The sequence below is a fragment of the Rhineura floridana genome, chromosome 2, assembly GCF_030035675.1.
Source record: "Rhineura floridana isolate rRhiFlo1 chromosome 2, rRhiFlo1.hap2, whole genome shotgun sequence".
NCBI classification, from domain to species: Eukaryota; Metazoa; Chordata; class Lepidosauria; order Squamata; family Rhineuridae; genus Rhineura; species Rhineura floridana.
The window spans coordinates 68,317,527-68,340,911 of record NC_084481.1 but is presented as its reverse complement, the minus strand read 5'-3'; the positions used below and the strand labels follow the sequence as shown (position 1 = coordinate 68,340,911).

The 23,385-nt window shown below is 42.3% G+C and overlaps 1 protein-coding gene across 1 annotated transcript in view; it reads right to left on the bottom strand.

The window, feature by feature from the left end:
• LRP1B (LDL receptor related protein 1B) overlaps positions 1 to 23,385 on the bottom strand; it is a 524,827-nt gene that overhangs the window by 118,093 nt on the left and 383,349 nt on the right. The window contains 5 exon segments of the mRNA XM_061608878.1: positions 5,091 to 5,207; positions 6,370 to 6,489; positions 12,159 to 12,278; positions 14,212 to 14,328; positions 22,937 to 23,030. Coding sequence (XP_061464862.1) covers positions 5,091 to 5,207; positions 6,370 to 6,489; positions 12,159 to 12,278; positions 14,212 to 14,328; positions 22,937 to 23,030 — 568 coding nt within the window.

Genomic DNA, 23,385 nt, shown 5'->3' with positions numbered 1-23,385 from the left:
TGACATTGCCAGAAGATCTGAAAACCACGGTCGGCGTGGCCAAAATGGTGCTATCAGAACCAGCTGTGCCCTCTCGGTTCGCGCCTTCCTCAAGGTTTTGGCTAACAATGGTATGGGAGGAAAGGCGTACAATAGACCATCTGGCCACGGTGTTGTCAGAGCATCCACTGCTTCTGCTGTTGAGTCCAGGTATCGGGCAAAGTACCTGGGAAGCTGGCAATTGCGACTGGAAGCAAACAGGTCGACTGAGAGGGCGCCGAACCGACATTGGAGACGATGGAAAATGGCTGGATGAAGTTTCCATTCTCCCGGAAATACCTGTTGTCTGCTGAGCCAGTCTGCTGTCACATTCCAAATCCCTCTGAGATGTTCTGCTTTCAGGGATTGTAGATGTTGTTCTGCCCAGACAAAAATGAGGGAGGCTAAGTCCTGCAGGGGACGAGACCTGGTGCCCCCTTGTCTGTTCAAATGTGATTTTACACACGTGTTGTCTGTTCGAATGAGCACATGGTCCAAAGGGAACAGAGACTGAAAATGACATAGAGCTATGTGGACAGCCTTTAGCTCCAGCCAGTTGATGCTTTGAGTTTGCTCCGCGGTGGACCAAACCCCCTGAACGTACTGGGAGTTGCAGTGGGCTCCCCAACCGATGAGGCTGGCATCTGTGGTTACAACGGTTCTGCGGGGTTCTCTGAACGACGTGCCCTTGGAGAGGTGTTGAACCTTGGTCCACCAGCGGAAGGAGAGGCGCAGTGCGGGGCTCAAACGAACTTTGCGATGGTTGGTGCTGGCAATGTCCTGTTGAAACGGCAACAGAGTCCATTGAAGGTGTCGAGTGTGTGCTCGAGCCCATGGCACAATGTGGATGGTAGAAATGAACATCCCGAGCGTTCTGGCGAGAAGCATGACGTCTGAGGATGTTTGTTGCATCAGGGACCTTGCGATGTTTGTGATGGCAGTGATGCGATCTGGAGCCAAGAAGACTATTGCCTGCAGGGTGTCCAACATTGCCCCTAGATGTAGTAGGCTTTGGGTTGGTTGGAGATGGCTTTTGTCGAAGTTGACAAGCCAGCCGTAGGCCAGCAAAACATTGAGGGTGATCATTAAGTGATGATGAGCCAGCTCCTCAGACTTGGCCCGTATTAACAGATCATCCAGATATGGGTAGATATGAACCCCTTGGGTCCGGAGGTAAGCCACTAGGATGAGTAGCACCTTGGTAAACACTCTCGGAGCAGAGGAGAGGCCAAATGGCATCGCTCTATATTGAAAGTGCTGGTGGCCAAAATCAAACTGAAGAAACTTCCTGTGAGCTATACAAATGGGCACATGGAGATATGCTTCCTTAAGGTCGATAGAAGCCAGGAAGTCTCCTTCATGCAGACTCTCCGTAATGGAATGGAGTGATTCCATTTTGAACCTGCGATATGTTACAAAACGGTTGACAAACTTGAGGTCCAATACCGCCCTCCATGATAAATCTCGTTTTGGCACAGCAAATAGGAGGGAGTACACCCCTTCCGACCTCTCAGTTGTGGGAACTGGCTCTATCGCCGCTATGTCCAAGAGGTGGTGGATAGCTGTCTGCATGATGTTGTGCCTGGCTGGTGCCCTTGGGCAAGGGGACGGATGGAATCTGTCTGATGGGGTTGCCCAGAACTCTATGGCATAGCCATAACTGAAAAGGTCCCTGATCCAGGAGACCGTAGTAAGGCGCAGCCATCGATCTCCAAAATTAAGTAATCTGCCACCTATGGGGAGGGTGTTAAGACTACTTGCGTAGGCGAGGGCCTCCCTTATATGAGGACGATGAGTTGCCCCTGCGCCCTTGGTACTGACCTCTGCCCTGGAAGCATCGGTTCCAGGAGCCCCTGAATGCGTTGGGATCATAGGATCTGAAGTCGCGGCCTCGTCCTCCTGGCCGCGTTCCTCGAAAGGGCTGGTTAGAACGGAAGGAAGGAAATCGCCTGAAGGGCCTGTGGTCGCTGTTCTTGACTGTGGCCAGAACTGGTTTGTGGGCGTCTTTTGGATCAACCAGCACTGCCTTTAGAGCTTCCTCACCGAAGAGTAGAGATCCGGAGTAAGGAGCCCTGGACAGATTCAATCTGGCCGCTGAATCAGCTTGCCAGTGGCAAAGCCAGAGGGTGCGACGAGCAACTATTTGAGCCGTCATGGCTCGTGCCCCTAATTGAGTGGCATCCAAAGTGGTATCGGCCACAAAAGCTGCTGTCTTACGCAATTTCAATAGTGCTCTTCTGAGGGCGACAGGATCAGGGTTAGCGTCCTCTAGAAGGTCATCCAGCCACATCATAGATGCTGTGGAGAAGATGGAGGCTGAAGCGGAGGCACGCATGGCTAGGGCAGTGGCCTCGTGATTCTTGCGGAGGGCGAAGTCTATTCGTCGCTCAGTAGTGTCTTTTAGGTGGGATTCCCCTTTCCTGGGCAAAAGAGATCGTGAAACGAGGCGAGCGATTGGTTCATCTATGCCAGGGACATCTAACTTGGTGGCAAAGTCCGGGGCTAGGGCGTAAAGTCTGTCAGCCAGGTTCTTGAAGCGTCGAGCTTTGAGTGGATGGGCCCATCTTCAGAGGCTAATTTGGCAATTGGGTCTGGCACCGGGATGTAGTGTTCAGTAGGTGCAGGGGATTTGAGGACCTTGGCCCCTTTGATAGCTGGGGCGGACGAAGTTGAAGGCGCTGTCTGGAGACCAAGAGTATTAACTACCCTGCGTGCCAGGGGCTGATAGTCTGAGGCATTAAACAAGCAATATGATGTATCCTCCTCATGATCTGAATAGTCGCTCCAGTCATCTCCTTCAACGTGGTCATTGAAGGTTGACTCCTCCGCATACGAGGCTTCATCAATACATCTGCCTCTGGCTACATCAAAGGGGTTAGGTGAACAGGAAGGGTGAGTTTCATGACACGCATGATGTTCCATGTTGAGTTGAGGTACGGCAGGAACTTGTGGTAGTGACTGCATTTGGATAAAAAATGCCTGCATGGCTTGGTTGGGAGAGGAAATCAGGAGACAGCTGCAGCCCGGATGTGGCAGATGTATGTGCCTGAGGAGCTATTGGAACAGATGTTTGGGGCGGTAAATCGGAGGAAGGTTCGTTGAGCGGGAAAGCCAACAAATTCTTCCTCGTCAGAGGAAGCAGCAGGGGAATGGAGAATATCGCTTATGTGTGCCTGAGGTGCTGTGGTGGTGGTTGGCACAGAGACGTAATGTGGGCGCTTTGGTTTGCTATGGCTGGAAAGATGTTTTGTCTTAGCCAGGGCTTTGGCGTGTCTGGTCTTAGTCGTGTTAGAATGTTGTGGCTTGGCTGTTTGTGGCATGCCTGGCTGATCTGGCACCATATGGGTTGATTGCGGCATGCCTGGCTGTTCTGCCATCTTATATTAACTTGGGTACAGTACACTGCCATGGAGGGGGCAGGATGTAAAGACCCGAACTGGCTCAGCGTACGACCATGGAGGGGGTAGAATACACTGGCAGATGGCGGAGTGCACTGCCACAGAGGGGGCAGGATGCACTAAGGTATTAGCGTTAATATGTTATAGGCTGTATTTAGACTTAGCACACTCAGATTAGTGCTGTAGGCTGGGTTTCAGGCGTGGTACACGGCCCCAGAGGGGGCAGGATATACCAATATAAATCAGATTTAGTACAAGTCAGCCACTAAGATTAAAGCTCCAGCCTTGATAATACAATCCACCCACTAGGATTAAAGCTCCAGCCTTGCTAATACCATTCAGCCACTAGGATTAAAGCTCCAGCCTTGATAATACAATCCAGCCACTAGGATTGGAGCTCCAGCCTTGATAATATAATCCAGCCACTAGGATTACAGCCACAGTAATTTTGTGTGCAAGTCAGCCCTGTGTAAGTCTGTTTGTGGCACCACAGTAAATTTGTGTGCAAATGAGCCCTGTGTAAGTCTGTTTGCAGCACGTATATAACACACATACAGATAGATAGCCTGCAGGGAAGGTATCCGATGGTTAATAAAGGGTAACAAAAAAGGCGGGAATTTTGAATTCAAAAAATGGCGCCCGGAAAAAAGGGCGGGAAAAAACGATCAAAAAAGGCGGAGAGAGAAGGAGCAATGGCGGCCGTCTGGGGACGAAGTGGGGGGAAGGGCTGTCCAGCACAGACTAGCAGGGGGAGCCGCGGGGCCGATAACCGCACTAGCGGCTCCAAAAAAACCCCAAAAAGAAAGTGCAGATAGAAGCCTGTGAGGGATAAGGCAGCAGGAGGCAAGCCGCTGCTGGCGCCGGGAACAGGGCTAGCTGCGGCGAAACTAACGTGCCGAGAAAAGCCTGTGAGGCAGAACCCTGGTAGGTTAAAAAAGGTTGGAGGGAGCTGCAGCCGCAGGCTCCCGCCTCGGAGAGAACGGGAGCCGCGGTCTCTTCAAGGGCTCCACAGAGCGCGATTTGAGTAAAAGCAGAACCGCTAAGGGAGAGAAAAGGCTGCGATCTCCCGAAGCTCAAAACGGCCAAAAAAACACAGAACACCGCAGCCGTGGTCTCTGTGGGGGTCGCCAGACAAGCAGGAGAGATAACGAAAATAAAATGTTAAAGCCAAATCAGGGAGAACCGCAGCCGCGGTCTTTGAGGGAAAAAACCTCTAACAAGCAACAGAGGTAAGTGAAAGTAGGGAAAGAAGGACTGGGAAGACACACAAGCGACGCTGGGTTCGCACCCAGTCAAAACAAATAAACAAATACAAAAACAACTTAGCTAAATGCTACGCGATAGGATCTCAATGATAAGTTTTCCAATCTTGTTCGTACGAAGGCAAGAATGAACTGGAGAGTGGGAGGGGCCTGACGCCCCTAGTCTTGACTTCAAAGACATTCTTGCCTTCGCACGATAGGTGGAGCTAACACCCGCTGTGATGGCCGGACTCATAGGGAAAATATGGTGGCATATACACTTTTGAATATCACTGGCAAGTTATGATCAAGTCTTCTAAAGTGGGAGAAATTGATTTTTAAACTTGCACAAAGTATGATTAAAAATGTTATCCCTGCTTACATCATGGTTTATAAAAACTAACTACAGTCTATAATACCAGACATTACTTACTGCAGTTTTCTTCATCGGAATTGTCACCACAGTCATTTTGGCTGTCACACCTCCAGTGATCTGGAATGCAATTGCTGTTCTTACATTGGTATTCATGAGGCCCACATGTTTTTTTATCTGTAACCAAGACAGGTACTACTTTTATTATAATAATCTAAGGCAGTTTAGCATTGTGAAAAATGTATGCCAGATGACTAGCTATAACATATTAAATCATGTTTCACTGGCAAAGGTTCTCAATTAATTATGTGTCACCATGTCAGAATGCATTTTTCACCATGTTATTATTTCAATAAAATAATAATAATAATAATAATAATAATAATAATAATAATAATAATAATAATAATAATAATAATAATAATAATAATAATAATAATAATAAATAGGCTTGCATCCAGACTTTGATTCTGCTGGTAGGAGAATCCCAAGCAGAACTCTGCTCAAGAGACACTTCTGCCACTAGACAGGCAGAAGCAATTTTTGAAGATTCCCCTTGCCGCCCCTTACACCCTCAGAAAATCCGTGGTTGTGGCTGTTCTCTCTTTCCATCAGTGGGATACTCCACTAGATCAAAAGCCTTCTGTGAATGGAAGGAGCCCTTCATTGAAGGCTAAATTGGAATCCAACCTATTACATTTTGGTCTAATATGGCGGGAGGTATCCTCAGAGTGTACCAAACTTTGCATTTTATGCATATGAGCCTCAAGTCCATCAAAAAGTCAGTAACATTTTTAATGATGTGCTAAAAGAACACACTTGAATTTTACGTAAGTAAGATAAAGTTATGCAATAAAAATTCTATATTATTGTATGGTACATTTATAAACAATGCAAACGTGAACAATCAACAATTATTTGGAAAAAAGGATCGCAACAGAAGATAACGACAGACTGAAATATGAACTGACTTTATTATCACAAGTTATGAGCAAAACTATTCTCAATGAAACACTTAATAATCATTCTTACAAGCCTGCAACAAAATATGCTCTTGTACAATGTTACAGTGAGCCACCTATGCCCTTCTCCAGCATACTCAATTCCATTCCCACTCCCCCATTGTTTTCCATTCCCACTCCTCCCAGAAATGGGCCTGCATTCAAGGGTCACTCACTTTGGGCTGTTGGTTCCCCTCCACCATTCGTTTTTTCCCTAAAAAAATCAAAGTATCTGTACTTCAGCAAACCTGATACTTCCTGCTTGTGTATGAATTGTACTATTTTGGCTACAAAACACTCAGAGGATTGTGTTGGCAATCAGTATATGGGATACTTACCACAGTTTGCCTCATCAGACCCATCAGCACAATCTGGATCCTCATCACAAACCCACAGTTTAGAAATGCAATGTTTTGTTGTTTTACACTGAAAATGGTCAGGAGAACAGCTGTTTTCCGCTTTAAAGAAAATTAAATACAGAAACTGTTTTCTACCATTCAGAAACTCTAAGATAATCAAAGACAATTAAAGCTGTGTTAAACTAGATTTCTTTAAATTCTGCAAAATTCTCTTTTTAATGTCTTAGTTATTTTCACTCACTATATTCTCAAAATAATATTATTTGAAAGAATTCACTAAAACTATAATATATACTGTGTTTTACTGACCACAAACAACATAATTCAAGATTTGATCCATACAAGCAAAGCACTTAGACACCCCCCCCGATGCACGTAACACCTCTTGGGTAACATTAATTTCTAATGTCAGTAACACTTCTAATTCAGCCATAAATTATCCTTCTCAAACAATGGATTTCTTCCAACAAGTATATTCTGCCCTGATTAAAGTAATCACCCCCATTTGCATTTTCTGGAAGCATGAACTCAATCTTTGCAGTGGATACAGCAATACCTTTCAAAGGGTCTTACTGGGTAAGACACAACTCTTACACAATCTTATAGTGGAAAAACGTAAATGCTATGACAATTACCTATACTTTTCCATGTAATATTACCTTATCTAGCCCTGTCGTTAACAAGATGACCTTTCGGTCAGAGCGTATGCCCATCAGGAAGCTTTATACGTGGAAACACCTCTGTTGCCAAATTGTTCAGTAGCATGGGTTAATGTTAGGCAGCCTGTTCCATATCTAGTGGAAGCTGATCCACTAGGGGTACTGGGGCATAGCCCCCATCCTTAAGGAGAATGTTGAGCATTAAAAACAAATCCCCCTCCTTAAAGCCACACACTTTTCCTGTCCCACAGACAAACATTTTATACTTCCATGAACTTCCAGAAGCCTGGGGAGGCATTTCTGTCAATTCCCTGTTCTCTGGCCAATCAGGTCTCTATACCACTCAGCCAATCCAAATCCAAAGGATAGCTATGGCAAAGGGGTTCCTCCCATGTGTCTCTAAGAAGAAAAGTCATGTGACCTGGGATGTCTGCTTGTGTTCCAGCCCTTGTTGGAAAGGCTTCCAATCCATCTATTGTTATGAGGGCTATCTAGCAGAGCCAGTATAGCAAATTAGGGAGAAGTCTGAGAGATTATGGAGTTCTGCTTCAAAAGCAGCCCAATGTGGTAGCCTTATCCAATATCAGAATCATACATGGCTTTTGGCATGGTTGTTTTCTTGAAGGTCATGCCTCACAGCACATTCTTTGTTAACTAGCTAGGAGAAGAGTGTGGTTGCCAGTCTGAGCTGCTTGTGTTTTTAGGAAAAAAGATTGTTAAAAGAGAGCAATGATGGGCAGAATGTGAGTGTGTTATATATATATATATATATATAATATTTGCATTTATTTATTGAATGGGGGAGTAGAAATGGTGGCTGGCTTCTGTGGGTGTTACAACTTTCAACACTCATGTGTTGTTGGAACTGTGGGGTTTGTGCGGGTCTCTAGCTTTGAGAGAAGTATGGAGGCCTTATATTTCTGTTTTTCTTTAGATTTAAACATGGGGTGTGGGTGTGTGTTTGGTTGGCTACTGTGAGAACAAGAAGGTGGACTAGATGGGCCTTTGGCCTGATCCAGCAGGCTCTTCTACTGCGGTGATTATAAGAAGTACTGTTTATGCAAAGAATACCTGTCGTGGAATCACCTCATTAAATACAAAAAGAAGTTCTCTATTGGTAAGTCTGGTGCACTCTGTGCATGCTTATGCCATTTGTTTCTGCAGTTTATTATTCCTAATCATGTCTCCTTCACTTCAGTCTGTGACAGGAGGCTGTGCTTTGCAAGGAGTTGGTGGTGCTTATAATTAAATCCTTTAGGCTGAATCACACTTTGATTTGGTGGAAAGTTGCCTCCTTCTCAGCAAGCCAATTGGCAAGAAACTCCTTGTCTTTATACCTTTAAAAAACAAACACTAGAGGATATGAACTTCAAAATCCTCCTCTTTGTCACTGGCTCATTGTGTGTTGTTGGATACATTACTCTGGTATCCCTTCAATCAAAGGGGTAGCCAACTAGCTATGGCTTATACCAGAAGTTCAACAATATTAAGTAGCACTTTATAGGTTAGCAAATATATTATTCCAAAAACTTTCATGGATTACCAAGAATTATGCACCTGATGAAATGGACTTTAGCCCCCCAAAAGCTTATATCATAATACATTTGTTGGGTCTTTTAAAGTGCTAGCACTGTTCTTTTTGTTGTTCTGTTAAAATTGCACTATGAGCTACTTTATAGGGTTGTTGTGAGAATAAAAAGACTATAAAACACTTTGTCAAACTTAAAACAAAAAGTAGTATAGTGCAGGGGATGGTTCAGAGCAGAATTCAGTGTGCAAAGCCTTTATGGATTGCACCCTGCCTGCACATCCCACCCAGGCAAGCTCATCCTAGCAGACAGCCACACATTGGATTGGCTAAGGACCTACATGTAAAGTCCAATGTTTGTATGCCTGAATATCCTGGTTCTTTTTTCTTTTATTTTTAGGTTAAGCTTTTTCATGATTTCAAACCTGGGTACCCTCCTCCAATTCAAATTGGGGGCAGGCAGGCTAGAGAGAAACTTTATTTTGTTTATTCCTTATTTATCAGTTTTACGCTTATATCCATTCCACCTTTCCTCCAAGGAGCTCAAGGTGGCATTCATGGGTCTCCTTTTCTCCATGTTATCCTCACAACTGTGTGAGGTAGGTCAGGCTGAGAGACAGTGACGCCCTGGGTCACACAATGAGTTTCATGGCTAAGTGGTGATTTAAACTGGTCTCCAAGGTCCAAGTCCACTTAATTTCTCTGCATTTTGTTCCACATTGTGGAAATGAATAAGCTGGGGGAGTGGGAAAATATTTTTGCATAGGTGTGGAAATGTATGGGGTCACTTGTTAACAGTCCTGTGTGGCACCGTTAAGACTAACCAATATAGGCTGCAATTCTATACATACTTACCAGAGAGTAATCCCCATGGAATTCAGTTGGAGTTTACCACTGAGTGATGTACAGTTTTTCTGCCATAAATCCACACTAGAAATTGTGATAGCAAGGATACCTTTTGAACCAACATTTATGTTCTAAATATTAATAAACTACAATGTTTAAATGTGCACTGTTTCTTTGCAAAGGAGGAGGATAGGGCGGGGGGCCACACAGCTTTTCTGCCAGCAGAGAAGCAACTATGGCAGCAGGAACGCCTTCGAAACCAAAGGGAATACTTTTTCAGTTTAGTTAGGTGCTAAGTATTTGAAAAACAACAATGCTTGAAAGTGTACTTGAAAGTGCAAAAGAGGATGGAGAGAAAACCAGAACAACTTGGCCATGTCCCTGTGACCTCTTAGCAGTCCCTCCAGGTCTAGTAGGCATCAGCCACCACTGTCCATTTCACTGTTTTCCAAACTTGCTTTGACTCCTTGCCCTGGCTTTTAAACTGCATTTGTTATTTTTCTTTCACTTTAGTCAGAATCTTCGTGGGATGGCACAAGCCAACATCTTCAAAAAAAGAAAGGTGTTTCTATTTCAGAACTTCAGTGGAAGTTCGTGGAACCTCAGCTGGATCTGGATGCAGCTACTATTTATTTATTAGGTTTATATCCCGCCCTTCCTCCCAGTAGGAGCCCAGGGCAGCAAACAAAAGCACTAAAAACACTCTGAAACATCATAAAAACAGACTTTAAAATATATTACAACAAAACATCCTTAAAAACATATTAAAACATTTAAAAAAAAGCTTTAAAAGCATCTTTTTTAAAAAAGCTTTAAAAGCATCTTTTTTTAAAAAAAGGTTTAAAAACGTATTAGAAAGCATGTCCATCACAGACACAGACTGGGGTAAGTCTCCACTTAAAAGTCTTGTTGAAAGATGAAGGTCTTCAGTAGATGCTGAAAAGATGACAGAGGCCTGAGCCTTATTATGGGTGCTTTCACACTGCACTTTATTCCATTATTCTGATGATTTATTTCCTGTTAATTTGCGCATAAAATTTGAGCTTTCACATGACGTAACGGGTAGCTCCAGAATTCTGGTGGAATGTAGCGGAAGTTTAGCGCTAATTTCCACAATAAATGATACCAAAAAAATTCCGATAGCAAGGCTGGGAAAACGGAAAATTGCAGGATTTTTGCACTAGCTGCTGCTGCTCATGTGACAGGCATCCCAGCATGCAATGCATTCCCACCCTTACCAACAGCCATGCAGTGCGTTCCCGCCCTTCTGTTGCGTGGCCCTGTCACATAAATACCAGATAGCAGCATTTCAACTATATGGCAGAAGGTAAAGGGAGAGTGGTTTCATGGCGACGGGACGAGATACTTGACCTCCTAAACCTGAGTAGCTGCAGTGCGCATGTGTATAACGGGAGAGGGTTGAAAACGAGGCTCTGTTCATTGCAGCGTGTGAAAGGCAGTTGCACAAAATGCCGCTATATCGGCTGAAAAAGTACTGTTCCTTATCGCAAGAGGTCCTGCAGTGTGAAAGGGATTTTTGAAATCTGGAACGAAGCACTACCTTTTTAATCCGTTAAACTAGCGCTATTAGCCCCATGTGTGAAAGCAGCCTAATTCATGAAAAAGATAATTAATGACCAGTTATGGATCAATACAGGGGTGACTGGCTGACTCGGTTCTGAAAAGGATCCCCTCTGAACAGCTTCAGACCCACAAGCCAGTGCACTAGCATGTCACAGTGAAAACCCAAGAAACCACTTCCCTGTGTTCATCCTTCTGAGTTTAAACATCAAGAACTCCACATAAGCCATATCCATCCATCCATCTCCATATGGATGGTCCAGACAACATGGGTTAGGTAGCCTGTGTAATTTGTGCATACTAAACTTTTTATTTTTTCATATTTCTGTACTGCCATTTCAAGCTACAAAAGCTATTTTTACTCTGTTATTTTGTGTAAATAAACATAATCATAGTAACTGTGGTTCTTGCTATCTCCCCAAAGCAAGCAAGATAAAACTGACATTTACTGATCACTACTAAATTTCTCATAATTCCTCCTAAACCAAGGTAGAATTTGTGTTTGAGAAGATAATTGTGTCTATTGCAATAAAAGACACACAGCAGCTCAGTGGTAAAACAACTGCTTTGCATGCAGAAGGGCCCAGGTTCAATCCCCAGCAGCTCCAGGTAGGACTGGGAATGTCCCCTGTCAAAGCCTGGGGTACCACTTCCAGTCATTGTATACAACACTGAGCTAGATGGACATTGGTCTGATTCTGTTAAGGCAGCTTCCTATGGTCATATATGCTCATTGTCTGTGGTGTACAATCAACTCCAGTAAAGGTCCCAAATTAATAGTTGGAATAGTAGTTCTCTGATCAAATGTATAAAATACAGGTTCATTCATGTGTGTGGATGTATAGGCACATGAGCAGATCTGGTAATACAGTCTGCTTTGGATTTATTTTATTAACTGAACAATTTGGTTCGTCTGCATTTTAACCCCTGACTTCAGTCTTTTTATGAACACATTAAATAGCACTGGCCTCAGTATATATATCCTTGAAGGGAGCCATTGTGTGCTTCTTCGATTGTGAAAAGTATCTATTTATTCTTAGACTCTGCTGTCTTTTATAAAAAGTAAGCGATCATTAATAAGACCTATCCTGTTATTCCATGACTGCTACGTTTGATTATGAGATTTTGGAGGTTTTTTTACATAAGTAACTTACGACAATCTCGTTCATCTTCTTCATCACCACAATTATCCTGTCCATTACACCTGAGATTTATTGGAATACACTTTTGATTTTTGGTGCACTTGAATTGACCCGACAGGCAGACATGTGTTTCTGAGGACAAAAAAACAAACAGAAACCTCAAGACAGAAAATGCAAATAACTGAAGTTATCATACTTTGGACACATCATGAGAAGATATGATTCACTAGAAAAGACAATAATGCTGGGAAAAACAGAAGGGAGTAGAAAAAGAGGAAGGTCAAACAAGAGATGGATTGATTCCATAAAGGAAGCCACAGACCTGAACTTACAAGATCTGAACAGGGCAGTTCACAACAGATGCTCTTGGAGGTCACTGATTCATAGGGTCACCATAAGTCGTAATCGACTTGAAGGCACATAACAACAACAAACAAAACTGCTATTTTTATACTTTATTTATTTACTCATCATTAGGGCTGGTGCTAGACCTCAGTAGGTCCTCAGCATGGCATTTCCAGTTGATCTCAACCTGGCACCAACCTGGTCCCCTTCCTGTTGCTTCTGATGCCACTGCCACCACCATCACCATATGCTGTCTCTAGTCACTCACCTCACCTCAGACTGACCAGGGTGGGTGACAACACCTGCTGCTGCTTCTGCAACCTTCTGCCATTTTTCAATGGGAGCCAAGCTAGAACTTGGTTCCAATCTTCGGTACCCACCATATTTGATAACTTGATTACCCAAAATTCAAAGCCTGACCTTATATCAGATCAGCCACTGCATTTGGCGTAATCAAACATGCTGGATAGGCACTGAATCATGAACTGCAGCCAAACATTGACTCAGCTCCCATTCCAAAGAACTGTCACTAATGCAACACACCAAACAGTAGAGGGATCAGGCAAGACAGCAAAAATGGTGGCAGGGACATTCAGAACTTCACAGTAATCCCAAGGGGCTGGCAGACTCAGGAACTTGACAATAGGCCCTTTTGAGCCACTGGCCCTCCTTGGCAGGTGCCGAACCATGCTGATCCTTGACACTGGATGTGTGTGTATGTATATAGATATCTATATATAAATATCCCTGTGTATATATTGTTTACAACTATTAAATAATAGAAAAAACAATTACTAGAAAGTTACTGGAATTTCACAACAATTGGTTCCTTGAATCTTGTTTTATCTGTTCATTAAAGTGATTTTAAGTTCAGACTTCATGTTTATCTTGTAATGTGAAACTTCAGCATATTTTCCCCAGTTATTTTAGGTAAATATTGAAATGACAAACTGGCAACATATTGCATTATATGATGTTCATGTAATTATATTTCTCCTTCTCTATCATTCTCTTTCATTCCTCTTATACATCAGTTTTCTTCAGCTTATATATGGCCAGATAGCCTTATCACCAAGACAATGCGAGTGTTGAAAGAAGTCATTGTTGTCTTGTAACTTGGCTTGGATAAAACCCTCTCCTGATAGATATCTGTCATTCACCTTATAATACATGTAGAGTGATACATTCTGTACAATTATCTACCAACATATGAATGATTCTTAAGAGCCAAAAATTACTGTCAGCCTGGTACTATTCAGAATTTTTACCAATGAAACACCTGAATGGGCCACAGCTGATAGTGACATTTCTGTATCAAATAAAGACAAAGAGTTGTTTACTTCTACAGATTTCTAGTATTATATCAGATCTCCTTAGTACTCTTATGACAGAATTAAGTTATATCAACACTAAGGAAATGGGGTTTCTCCTCCACATCCTTAGAATGTTGTGTTGGGATACTTAGGTGACTCTACTTCTCCCACACTCTGTAAAAATCCTTGCACAGCATTTCTGCATCATAAACATAATTGTCCTCATCCTGGTGCAGTAGCACCAAAGACTAAATCAGCCCTTGCAGAGGAGATGAGGTGTTGTTTACTTTTACAAAGGAACAAAGCAAGTGGAGCCCAATACTTGACCCTGTACTATGCTGCTGCTAAATGGATCATAGCATCAAATTCTCACTATATTTTTCCTCTGATGCCGTAGAATGACTTACCACAATTGAGTTCATCAGAGTTGTCTCCACAATCATTTTCTCCATCACATATAAATGCTGGTAACACACAGAGCCCAGTTCCACACTGAAATCGGCCAGGTTGACATTTAAATTCAGCTGGAAAAAAGAAACAAGTTTTCAACTACTGTATATGAAGGTAATAAATATTTTTCTAACTTCCGTTATATTTCTAGGCTGTGAAAAAAGCTGAGAAATCAGATATTCGTTTAGTAATAGAGATTTAAAAGCGCCCATCCCTCAGCCCAATTAAGTTAATGAAAATGTCCCCTTCTAAGTCACAGTGGTTTTTAATCAAATGCACATAAAATGCATTGCAATTAACAAGAGAGAATGTCTTTACTTTGTAAATTTTAAAGCAGCATGATAACTATCAGTATTATCCGGGTGATTCTAATTTGCTTCTTTTTCTCAATGAAGCAATTAAATGCATTTGCTCTTAGTTGTACTAAAATAGTTTCAGCCAGATGACTCTCTAGTTACAAATTCACAGCTATACCTTTCGCCCACAACTATATGACGTCCAAGCAGGAGGAGTGGAAGCTAATTGGCATGAAAGCTTAATTGCTAGGTAACTGTAAACTGCATTTTCCTGCATTTTGATGTGCCTTACGAATCAGACTGGAAGTACAGATCAGCAAAATTACTATATTTGAACTGCCTAATACACCATTAATGACTATGTATATATGTCTGCTGTTACTGACAGATAACACACATACTTATTCTGAGTCAAAACAAGAAAGAGTACTAGCTGAAATTAGTATGTGTTTCCTTCAGTTCAGAATTTGGAACTGCCGAAATGTCCTTTTTCTTGTGAATGCATAGGATTGAGTGTTTCTATGTTCTCCCCGTTGCCCATGAGCTATCCAGATTCCTTATAGGTCAGATGTTGTGCTTGCATCGGCTTGCACTGTCTCCAACAGTAGTAGTTTGAGATAGGCGAGCTAAGGTTGGAAAATCCCACCCAATAATTCCTTACGACTGAGGATGTATCTGGAAAAATAATGGGAGTCCAACAGTGGAATACTAATCAATGTTTTTTTGTTCCTTACACATTTATTTCTTATTTATACAAGTTACATATGTATCTGGCCTCAGCCAGGAAATCAGAATCAATGAATATAATACAAGATGAGGCTATTATACAGGCTATTATACAGTGCCTTCAAGCTATGCCGTAATTCAGTAAACTATTCAGTATTATCAGAGTATACAGTCTAGGTATCCAGGTATCTTAATACATACAGAAAAGAATGAATATTATTATTGCACCCAGACACACCCAAAAGGCAGACACAAGCGTATGGGTTAAGAACGGGCAACATTTATTAATACCAATTAACAAATTAAAGCACATTAGACCAATTAAAACAGATAGAAAGTGAAAACTGGATTAAGCCAAGCCTCGAGATTGAGATCTGCGGAGGGGACCTGGATAATTTTAAAAGATCAGTGTGGGCCCCTATAAATTTGAGTGCTACAGAACTTAATTCCAGCTGCTCAGATTTTTGAGCGAGTAACCTTGGCTCTAGGCTGCAGAGTAGTGAGCTAGCTACTCCTGGCCTTTCATTGCCGGCACATTATCTGTGCCTAGGGAATCATGTCCATCTCACCACCGACTCCAGCCTTGAGGCATTGAGACTGTGATCTGGGCAGTCCTCAAGGAGGGCTCCTGTCCCCAGCATCTGGCCTTGAGGCTTTGATGGATAGGTCTGAGGAAGCCCCCTTTCACCTTCTAGAAGGTGCATCAAGGTTCTCACCGAATTATTTCCACTTACCCCCTTTTCCCCCTAATCCCGCACTGACCCTGCCAAATCTATCTAAAATCACTCCAACCCATCATTGATCCCCAGTGTGACACAGGCAAAACAACCTCCCTGTCAAAAGGACGTCTTGAAGGAAAAAATTCCTGTGTGCCCCCCTAGTGGCAACCAGCAAAGCCCACACTAAAGACCAATATGCCGCCAAACCCCGCAAAGAGTGGGAGAGAGGAAAAGGCACAAGAGCCAACCAACCAGGTGGCTTTGCGCACGGCCCCAGGCAGACTAACCATCTGCACCTGGCACCAGGGGTCATGCCCCATCAAGTCTGGTCTGGGTGCAAAAAGCAATCCCCTCCAACAGTGCAGCTGGGGTAGGGGACCAGTATCGCCGTTTCTTACCCACAGTGACCCAAATCAAATCAAGTCTCATACTCTCAGCAGCAAGTAGGGTTGCAAGTGTCTTCAACCAAGTCTTTCAAAAGACTGGTGTGTAAAACCTCTCTTTAGAAAATCTTAGAATCATAGAATGGTAGAGCTGGAAGGGGCCTATTAGGCCATGGAGTTCAATACAGGAATCCAAGTTAAAGCATACCCGACAAGTGGCTGTCCAGCTGCCTCTTGAACGCCTCCAGCATTGGAGAACCCACCACCTTCATAGGTAATTGGTTCCATCATCATGCCACTCTAACAGTTACAAAGTTTTTCCTGTTGTTCAGTCAAAATGTGGCTTCCTGCCCATTATTTCATGTCCTGCACTCTGGGATGACCGAGAAGAGATCTTGGCCCTCCTCTGTGTGGCAACCTTTTAAGTACTTGAAGAGTGCTGTTATATCTCCCTCAGTCTTCTCTTCTCCAGGCTAAACATGCCCAGTTCTTTCAGTCTCTCCTCATAAGGCTTTGTTTCCAGTCCCCTGATCATCCTTGTTGCCCTCCTCTAAACCTGTTCCAGTTGTCTGCATCCTCCTTGAAATGTGGTGTCCAGAACTGGATGCAGTACTCAAGATGATGCCTAACCTGTGCCAAACAGAGGGGAACTAATACTTCACATGATTTGGAAGCTATCCTTCTGTTAATGTAGCCTAAAATAGCATTTGCTTTTTTTGCAGCCATGTTGCACTACTGGCTCATATTCAGCTTGTGATCAACAACAATTCCAAGATCCTTCTTGCATGTAGTATTGCTGAGCCAAGTATCCCCTATCCTATAACTGTGCATTTGGTTTATTTTTCCTAGGTGTAGAACTTTGCACTTAACCCTATGAAATTTCAACCTGTTGTTTTCAGCCCAATGCTCCAGCCTATCAAGATCCCTTTGAATTTTGTTTCTGTCTTCCAGGGTATTAGCTATCCCTCACAGTTTTGTATCATCTGCCAATTTGATAAGCATTTCCTGCACTGCCTCATCCAAGTCATTAATAAAAATGTTGAAGAGCACTGGGTCCAGGAATGAGCCCTGTGGTACCCCACTCATTACCTCCCTCCAATTTGAGAAGGAACCATTGATATGCACTCTTTCAGTATGATTCTATAGCCAAGTGTGGATCCACCTGATAGTTGTTCCATCCAGCCCACATTTGGCTAGCTTGCTAATCAGAATATCATGGGGTACTTTGTAAAAGGCTTTGCTGAAGTCAAAATATATTATGTCCACAGCATTCCCACAGTCTACCAGGAAGGTTATCAGATCAAATGAGTGTTATCAAGGTTATGACTTTGGTTAGCAGATGTATGACCTACATCTCTTGAACTGCATCTCCTTGAGCTCCATCTCAGATGGAAGCTGATGAGCTAGTAACTAGTTATGAAATAGTTATAGTTATAGGCAGGTGTTACATATCCAGAGTGTCCATGTAAGGCAGCTGTAGCTGGCAGCTACTGCCAGCTCCTATGTTATCAAGTTTTGTTTACAGAACAAGAAGAAAGCTGGCTGTCTTCCCAGAACATCCGAAAGAGGAGGGGAAGCAGAAAGGGGGGGATTCCTTTTAAAATAGAGATTTTGTACTAAACTGTGAGGAGATCCACACATCTACAGATTAATACATACATTTTCAGGACTCTTAGGGGACAACCAACATTAAATACACTAAACATATGTGGACAGCCCATAACAAATTAAAAGTGAGATTAGCCTTTCTGTGAGGGTCAAACTAGCCTCTGTAAACAGAAGCTAGTCAATTCCAAAATTATTAGCAGGGTTCCAGACATCCATAGGAAGAATATATTTTAGGCTGAAACTATGACACCTGTACTGTTACAAATCACTAATATGACAGCACAGTCCTATGCACATTTATCAAGACATCCCACTGTGTTCATTGATGCTCATTTTCTAGTATGTTGTTTAAGAGTATATTCTAGGACTTCTTAATTTTTTTCTTGCACTCGGGTCCTGCTTGCGGGCTTCCCCCAGGCACCTGGTTGGCCACTGTGAGAACAGGACGCTGGACTAGATGGGCCACTGGCCTGATCCAGCAGGCTCTTCTTATGTTCTTATTGTTTCATTTTAAAAGTCTACATTTTTGATATTTTCTAAACATTATTAATGGAAGCTTTAATAAATTATTCTCTCAAAGATAATGAGGGATTTTTCTTACAGTGAACATTTGTGAAGCCTCTTTCCACCCTAATCCTCAGTGTGTCCTGTTTGCTGTTTATCATGGCATTAGAAGACATCGTTCCTTCTAAGTAGCAAGCAAGTCTTCACAGGTCATTGCTAAAATGCTTCCATTTCCTCTGTAGCAGAGGAAGACAATCCTTGAGCTTTAGTCCTTGGATATTGACAGAAATTATACAGGTACAGGAGTGCCTGTATCTATAAAAAGGTAAAGGTGTCCCCACACTTGTAGTGCGAGTCGTTTCCGACTCTTAGGGTGATGTCTTGCGATGTTTACTAGGCAGACCATATATATGGGGTGGGATTGCCAGTTCCTTTCCCAGCCTTTCTTTACCCCCCAGCATATGCCGAGTACTCATTTTACCGACCACGGATGGATGGAAGGCTGAGTGGACCTCGACCCCTTTTACCAGAGATTCAACTTCCTCCTTCCATTGCAATCGAACTCCGGCCATGAGCAGAGCTTTGGCTGCATTACCACCGCTTACCACTCTGCACCAGGGAGGATCTTGCCTGTATCTATAGCTAAAGTAAAAAAAAAAAAGGGGGGGAGGTTCCATCATGTTAAATTGCAATTACCCCCCCCAATGCTATACTAGTGGTTTGCATAAGCATAACTGACAACAGAAACTTACAAACCTTATACTGTTGGACTCAGAAACACTTCCTTAACATACCAGTTTTCATGGTGATATAAAAAAAAACATTCAGGAAGAATCCACAGGTTAAAGTAAAAAAAAAAAGGTGTAAAGAAACCCAGAAGTGGTTTGGAAATATTTCTTGAGAAGTTCTCATAATTTTTACCCTCAATTTTTAGAACACATACGTAAACTACAGCACTTGTAGTCCTACCATTTGATCGCCCCATCAAGTGAAGTGCTCCTTTTGGTCTTTTCATGTTAAAACACCCAGCATTGAATTTTAATAAATTTATTAAAACATTATAAAAATTAACAGTGCCATCAATCACTATGCACTGGAACTACAATCAAAATGGCCTCCGGGAGTGAAAGGACTACAAACAAGATGGCTGCCATGAAAAACAACAGGAAAATCACACTACAGTACATCAAAATAGGTACTGGAAGTAAAAGGGTTACAGACATGATGGCCACTGAGAAAAGGCTTTTTGGAATGAATAGAGGATTTCTTGCCAAATGTGTTATGCAGGAGTGCAGAACCTTTTCAAGTAAAAGGCCTAATTCTCTTGAGGATAAACATGTGGGGGCTGCACACCAATGGTGAGCAGCAGAAAAGGAAAAAGTGGGTATTAAAAATGTGACTTTTTCTTTTATACAGTATGACGTATTGCAACTACTGTGCAGTAGTTGGAGATTTCGATGCCATGGTTCTCCCCCTCTATACTTTATTCTCAGAACAGAGTTTTGCATATAATATTTTAAAAAATTACAATGGTGAAATCTAAAGGTGAAATTGTAAGCATGATTGTACAGGAGTAAATCTCCATGAACTCTGCAAAGAACCCAATTATTCCGTCTTTAGAAAAAGGAGGCAGATTCTATATATATATTTTAAAAAAACATGGTTTAAAAATGCATCTATAGCTACATATATTTCTATCAAACTCTAAATAGCAGGCAAATTAGGCAACTGTAGTGAATCAGTCACAAGAGCTAGGGTCCAGACCTTCTATTTGAGATATTGTACTGGCCTACAAATCTGTAAAAATACAAATAAAATTTGGGTTCATCTTTCATAGCTCAATCTACTTCCTGTGTAGCTGGCAAGAATTTGGAAACCTGGGCTTCTGAGCATATGGTGAGTGCTGGCAACACCTGCAATCAGCCCAAATTACAGAAGCAAGACATGTGACACAGGAAATAGACTGGACTGTGAAAGACCAACCTAAATTGTGTTTGTATTTTTTTTCAAAAAATGTGTAAACCAACCCAAGGGGTATGTTAAGGGGTGTGATGAGGGGGAGGGTGACAAAGCAAAGAGGGAAGGGTTGGGGGAGTTGCTTATAAGACATGCCTAATGTGTACAGGGAGGAAGGTGGGCTGGGGTAAGAAGCAGGGTGGTTGGAAGGGGGACTGGGGTTGGAAACTTAGAGGGTGGGGCAGGAAGTTGAGGGGATTGGTGTTGGGGGCTAAGTAGGTGGGGTGAGAAGTGGGATAACAGGAAAGGTAACTGAATTGGGAACTGAGGGAAGTAAGTGGGTGAGGTGAAAAGTGGTGTAAGAAACGTGGTAGTTTGATGGGAACTGGGGCTGGCAACTAAGGTAAGAAGTATGGTAGTTGTTGACAGGGGATTGGGGTTGGGAAGTAAGCAGGTAGCTGGGTGAGAAGCAGGGTAAGAAGTGAAATAGTTAGAGGAGGATTGTATCATCTGCCTTTATATTGCTGCTTACTCCTTGGTAAGAAGCAACCATAGCACATGTGCAAATCCAAACACAATTATAGTAAGACAGATAAAAAGGTGTTTGGGATAACTTTTGTTAGGATAGAGACAGGAATGTCAGTGAGATTAAATGAAATATCTTCAGCTGAAGGTCAGCTTCAACTTGCACACATCTATCAACATACTATACCTACATCGACTAGCAGATGGTGTGGTGGGATGGTGGCACTCACCTGACATCTTGACAGATGAGTCACTGCTGCTTAGGGGGACAGAGAGCAGAAGAGGCGAGGTAGCAGGGAGGCTGGTACTGTGCAAACACATCAGCAAGATTGCTGGATTAACTCCACCAGTATGATTGCACTGCACCAGCCTCCCTGTTACCTTGCCACACCCTCTTTTTTCCTGAAAAGCAGCAGCAACTCAGCTGTCAAAAGGTCAGGCAAGTGCCTCTGCCCACTGCATGCCATCCACTACTGCCTACACTTCTCTAAGTCTTCCCTGTAGGGGAGGGGAGGACACACTCATCTCTGTATCCCATTTGCTGCTGCTGCAACCACTACAGATAATTTACTGGTTTCAGAGGAAGGGCTGGGGAAGAATGTTTAATGGGGTTCGCAATCTGATTCCGTTCCATTTTTCAATTAGTCAAATGGGCTGCCAGTTCCTATTCACTATAAATTGTATTCCACTAGTTATTGTGATTCCTGGTTGTCCCTTTTATTTTTATTTTTCCACAGATTACAAAAATAATTACATAATTTTTTTTTAAAAAAAATTATGGTGTCACTAACAGCTGTGAACACACTCAAGGAGTAGGAGCCTGTTCGACGATGAGACAAACTTGCAAATTATCCCAGAATTCAATACCAAATCTGATTTTGCAAATATTCTACACTATTCCTACTTCCAAAATAACCTATTAGTGGTTGGGGAATATGTGGAGTGGTTACTAAGCAATCACCAGTTGCTTTTTCTCCCCCCCCCCGGAGCAAAAGAACACCCAACTGGTGAAGTGCTATTAATGGTCATGGTAAGAAAGTGACCTGCTGGGATCTTGGCTTGCTTCTGTTGTTCCACTTTTGCTCTAGGCATCTCCCTGTGTACTGACTTGAAATCTAATGGCCTAGTTTTTAATATGAGAGAATATAGAGATTTCAAAAATGTGTACCAACTAATGCAAGCCATGTATAGCAGAAAAGTCTCAACCATATATCACCATGCAAAAAACGCAGAAAATGCAAAGCTATGCAAGTACTGTTTTTATGAATATAAGATACCTTGTATTCACTTGTCATCTAGTCATATGTCATGGCAAAATTATAGCAGGCATATTTACAGTCACTGAGAGCATGGTTTACTTTTTTAAAAAAGTGACAAGAGGAGTATTATGACAGCTGCATGAATTATGAGAGGCTATCAAAATATCTGCATGTTCAGGATACTGCTGCAACATTATGCAACACATCATATAAAATCACTTGTGATTACTAAAGTTTTGTCAATCTTCTTTTTTAAGGGGACATTAGGAAATTATCTAGATTGTTACATATTACACCAAATTATAACAACTACTCATAAGAAATGTTCTATTGCTATAGATATGAAGTTATTATAAAAGTCATTTGTTCACTGTATAGTAGCCTATACAGAATAGGTGAATCATCATCACCATCACCACCACCAATAATGTTATTATTACATTTATAGTCCACCTTCCTCCAAGGAGCTCAAGGTGGCATACATGGTTCTCTCCCTTCCCAGTGTATCCACATAACAACCCTGTATGGTAGGCTGAAAGATAATGACTGGCCCAAGGTCATCCACTGAGCTTCATGTTCAAGTGGGATTCTATGACTCTAACTGCCATACAAAACTGGCTTTTACTCTAAGAAAATGCTGAATTAATGTAACTTTCCAGTGTCTGCAACACAGTACTTCTAAAATATTGTATCCATTTAGACTTACGGCATTCTTCAGGTTCATCTGATCCATCCCCACAATCATCTACAGTATCACATTTCCACCAGAATGGAATACATTTGTCAGTTTTGCAGCGGAACTGAAGGAGAAAGGTACGGTAGAGAAAGCCTTTTTCAATGTTAATATTTTTTATTTAAAATAACATGAATATTTATGCAAATAATAATCACAGCCCAAGATCAGAATTTGGAGCCTGCCCTCCTTAAAACTTGTTTCTGGTTGCTATTTTTGTATAAGGCATTTTAAAAAGTCAACCCTTTTCATTAGATTTCTTGCTGAAACTCATTCTTTTAAGAATGTATCTTTATTGTGTTTATGCCCAGAATAGTATCCTTTGTTACAGCATAAATAATTGTGCCCATTAAAAGTAATAATGGCCTAGCTTCACAGGTGCACTTGTGTAAGTGGAAGGCACTTCCATTTTCATGATGGAG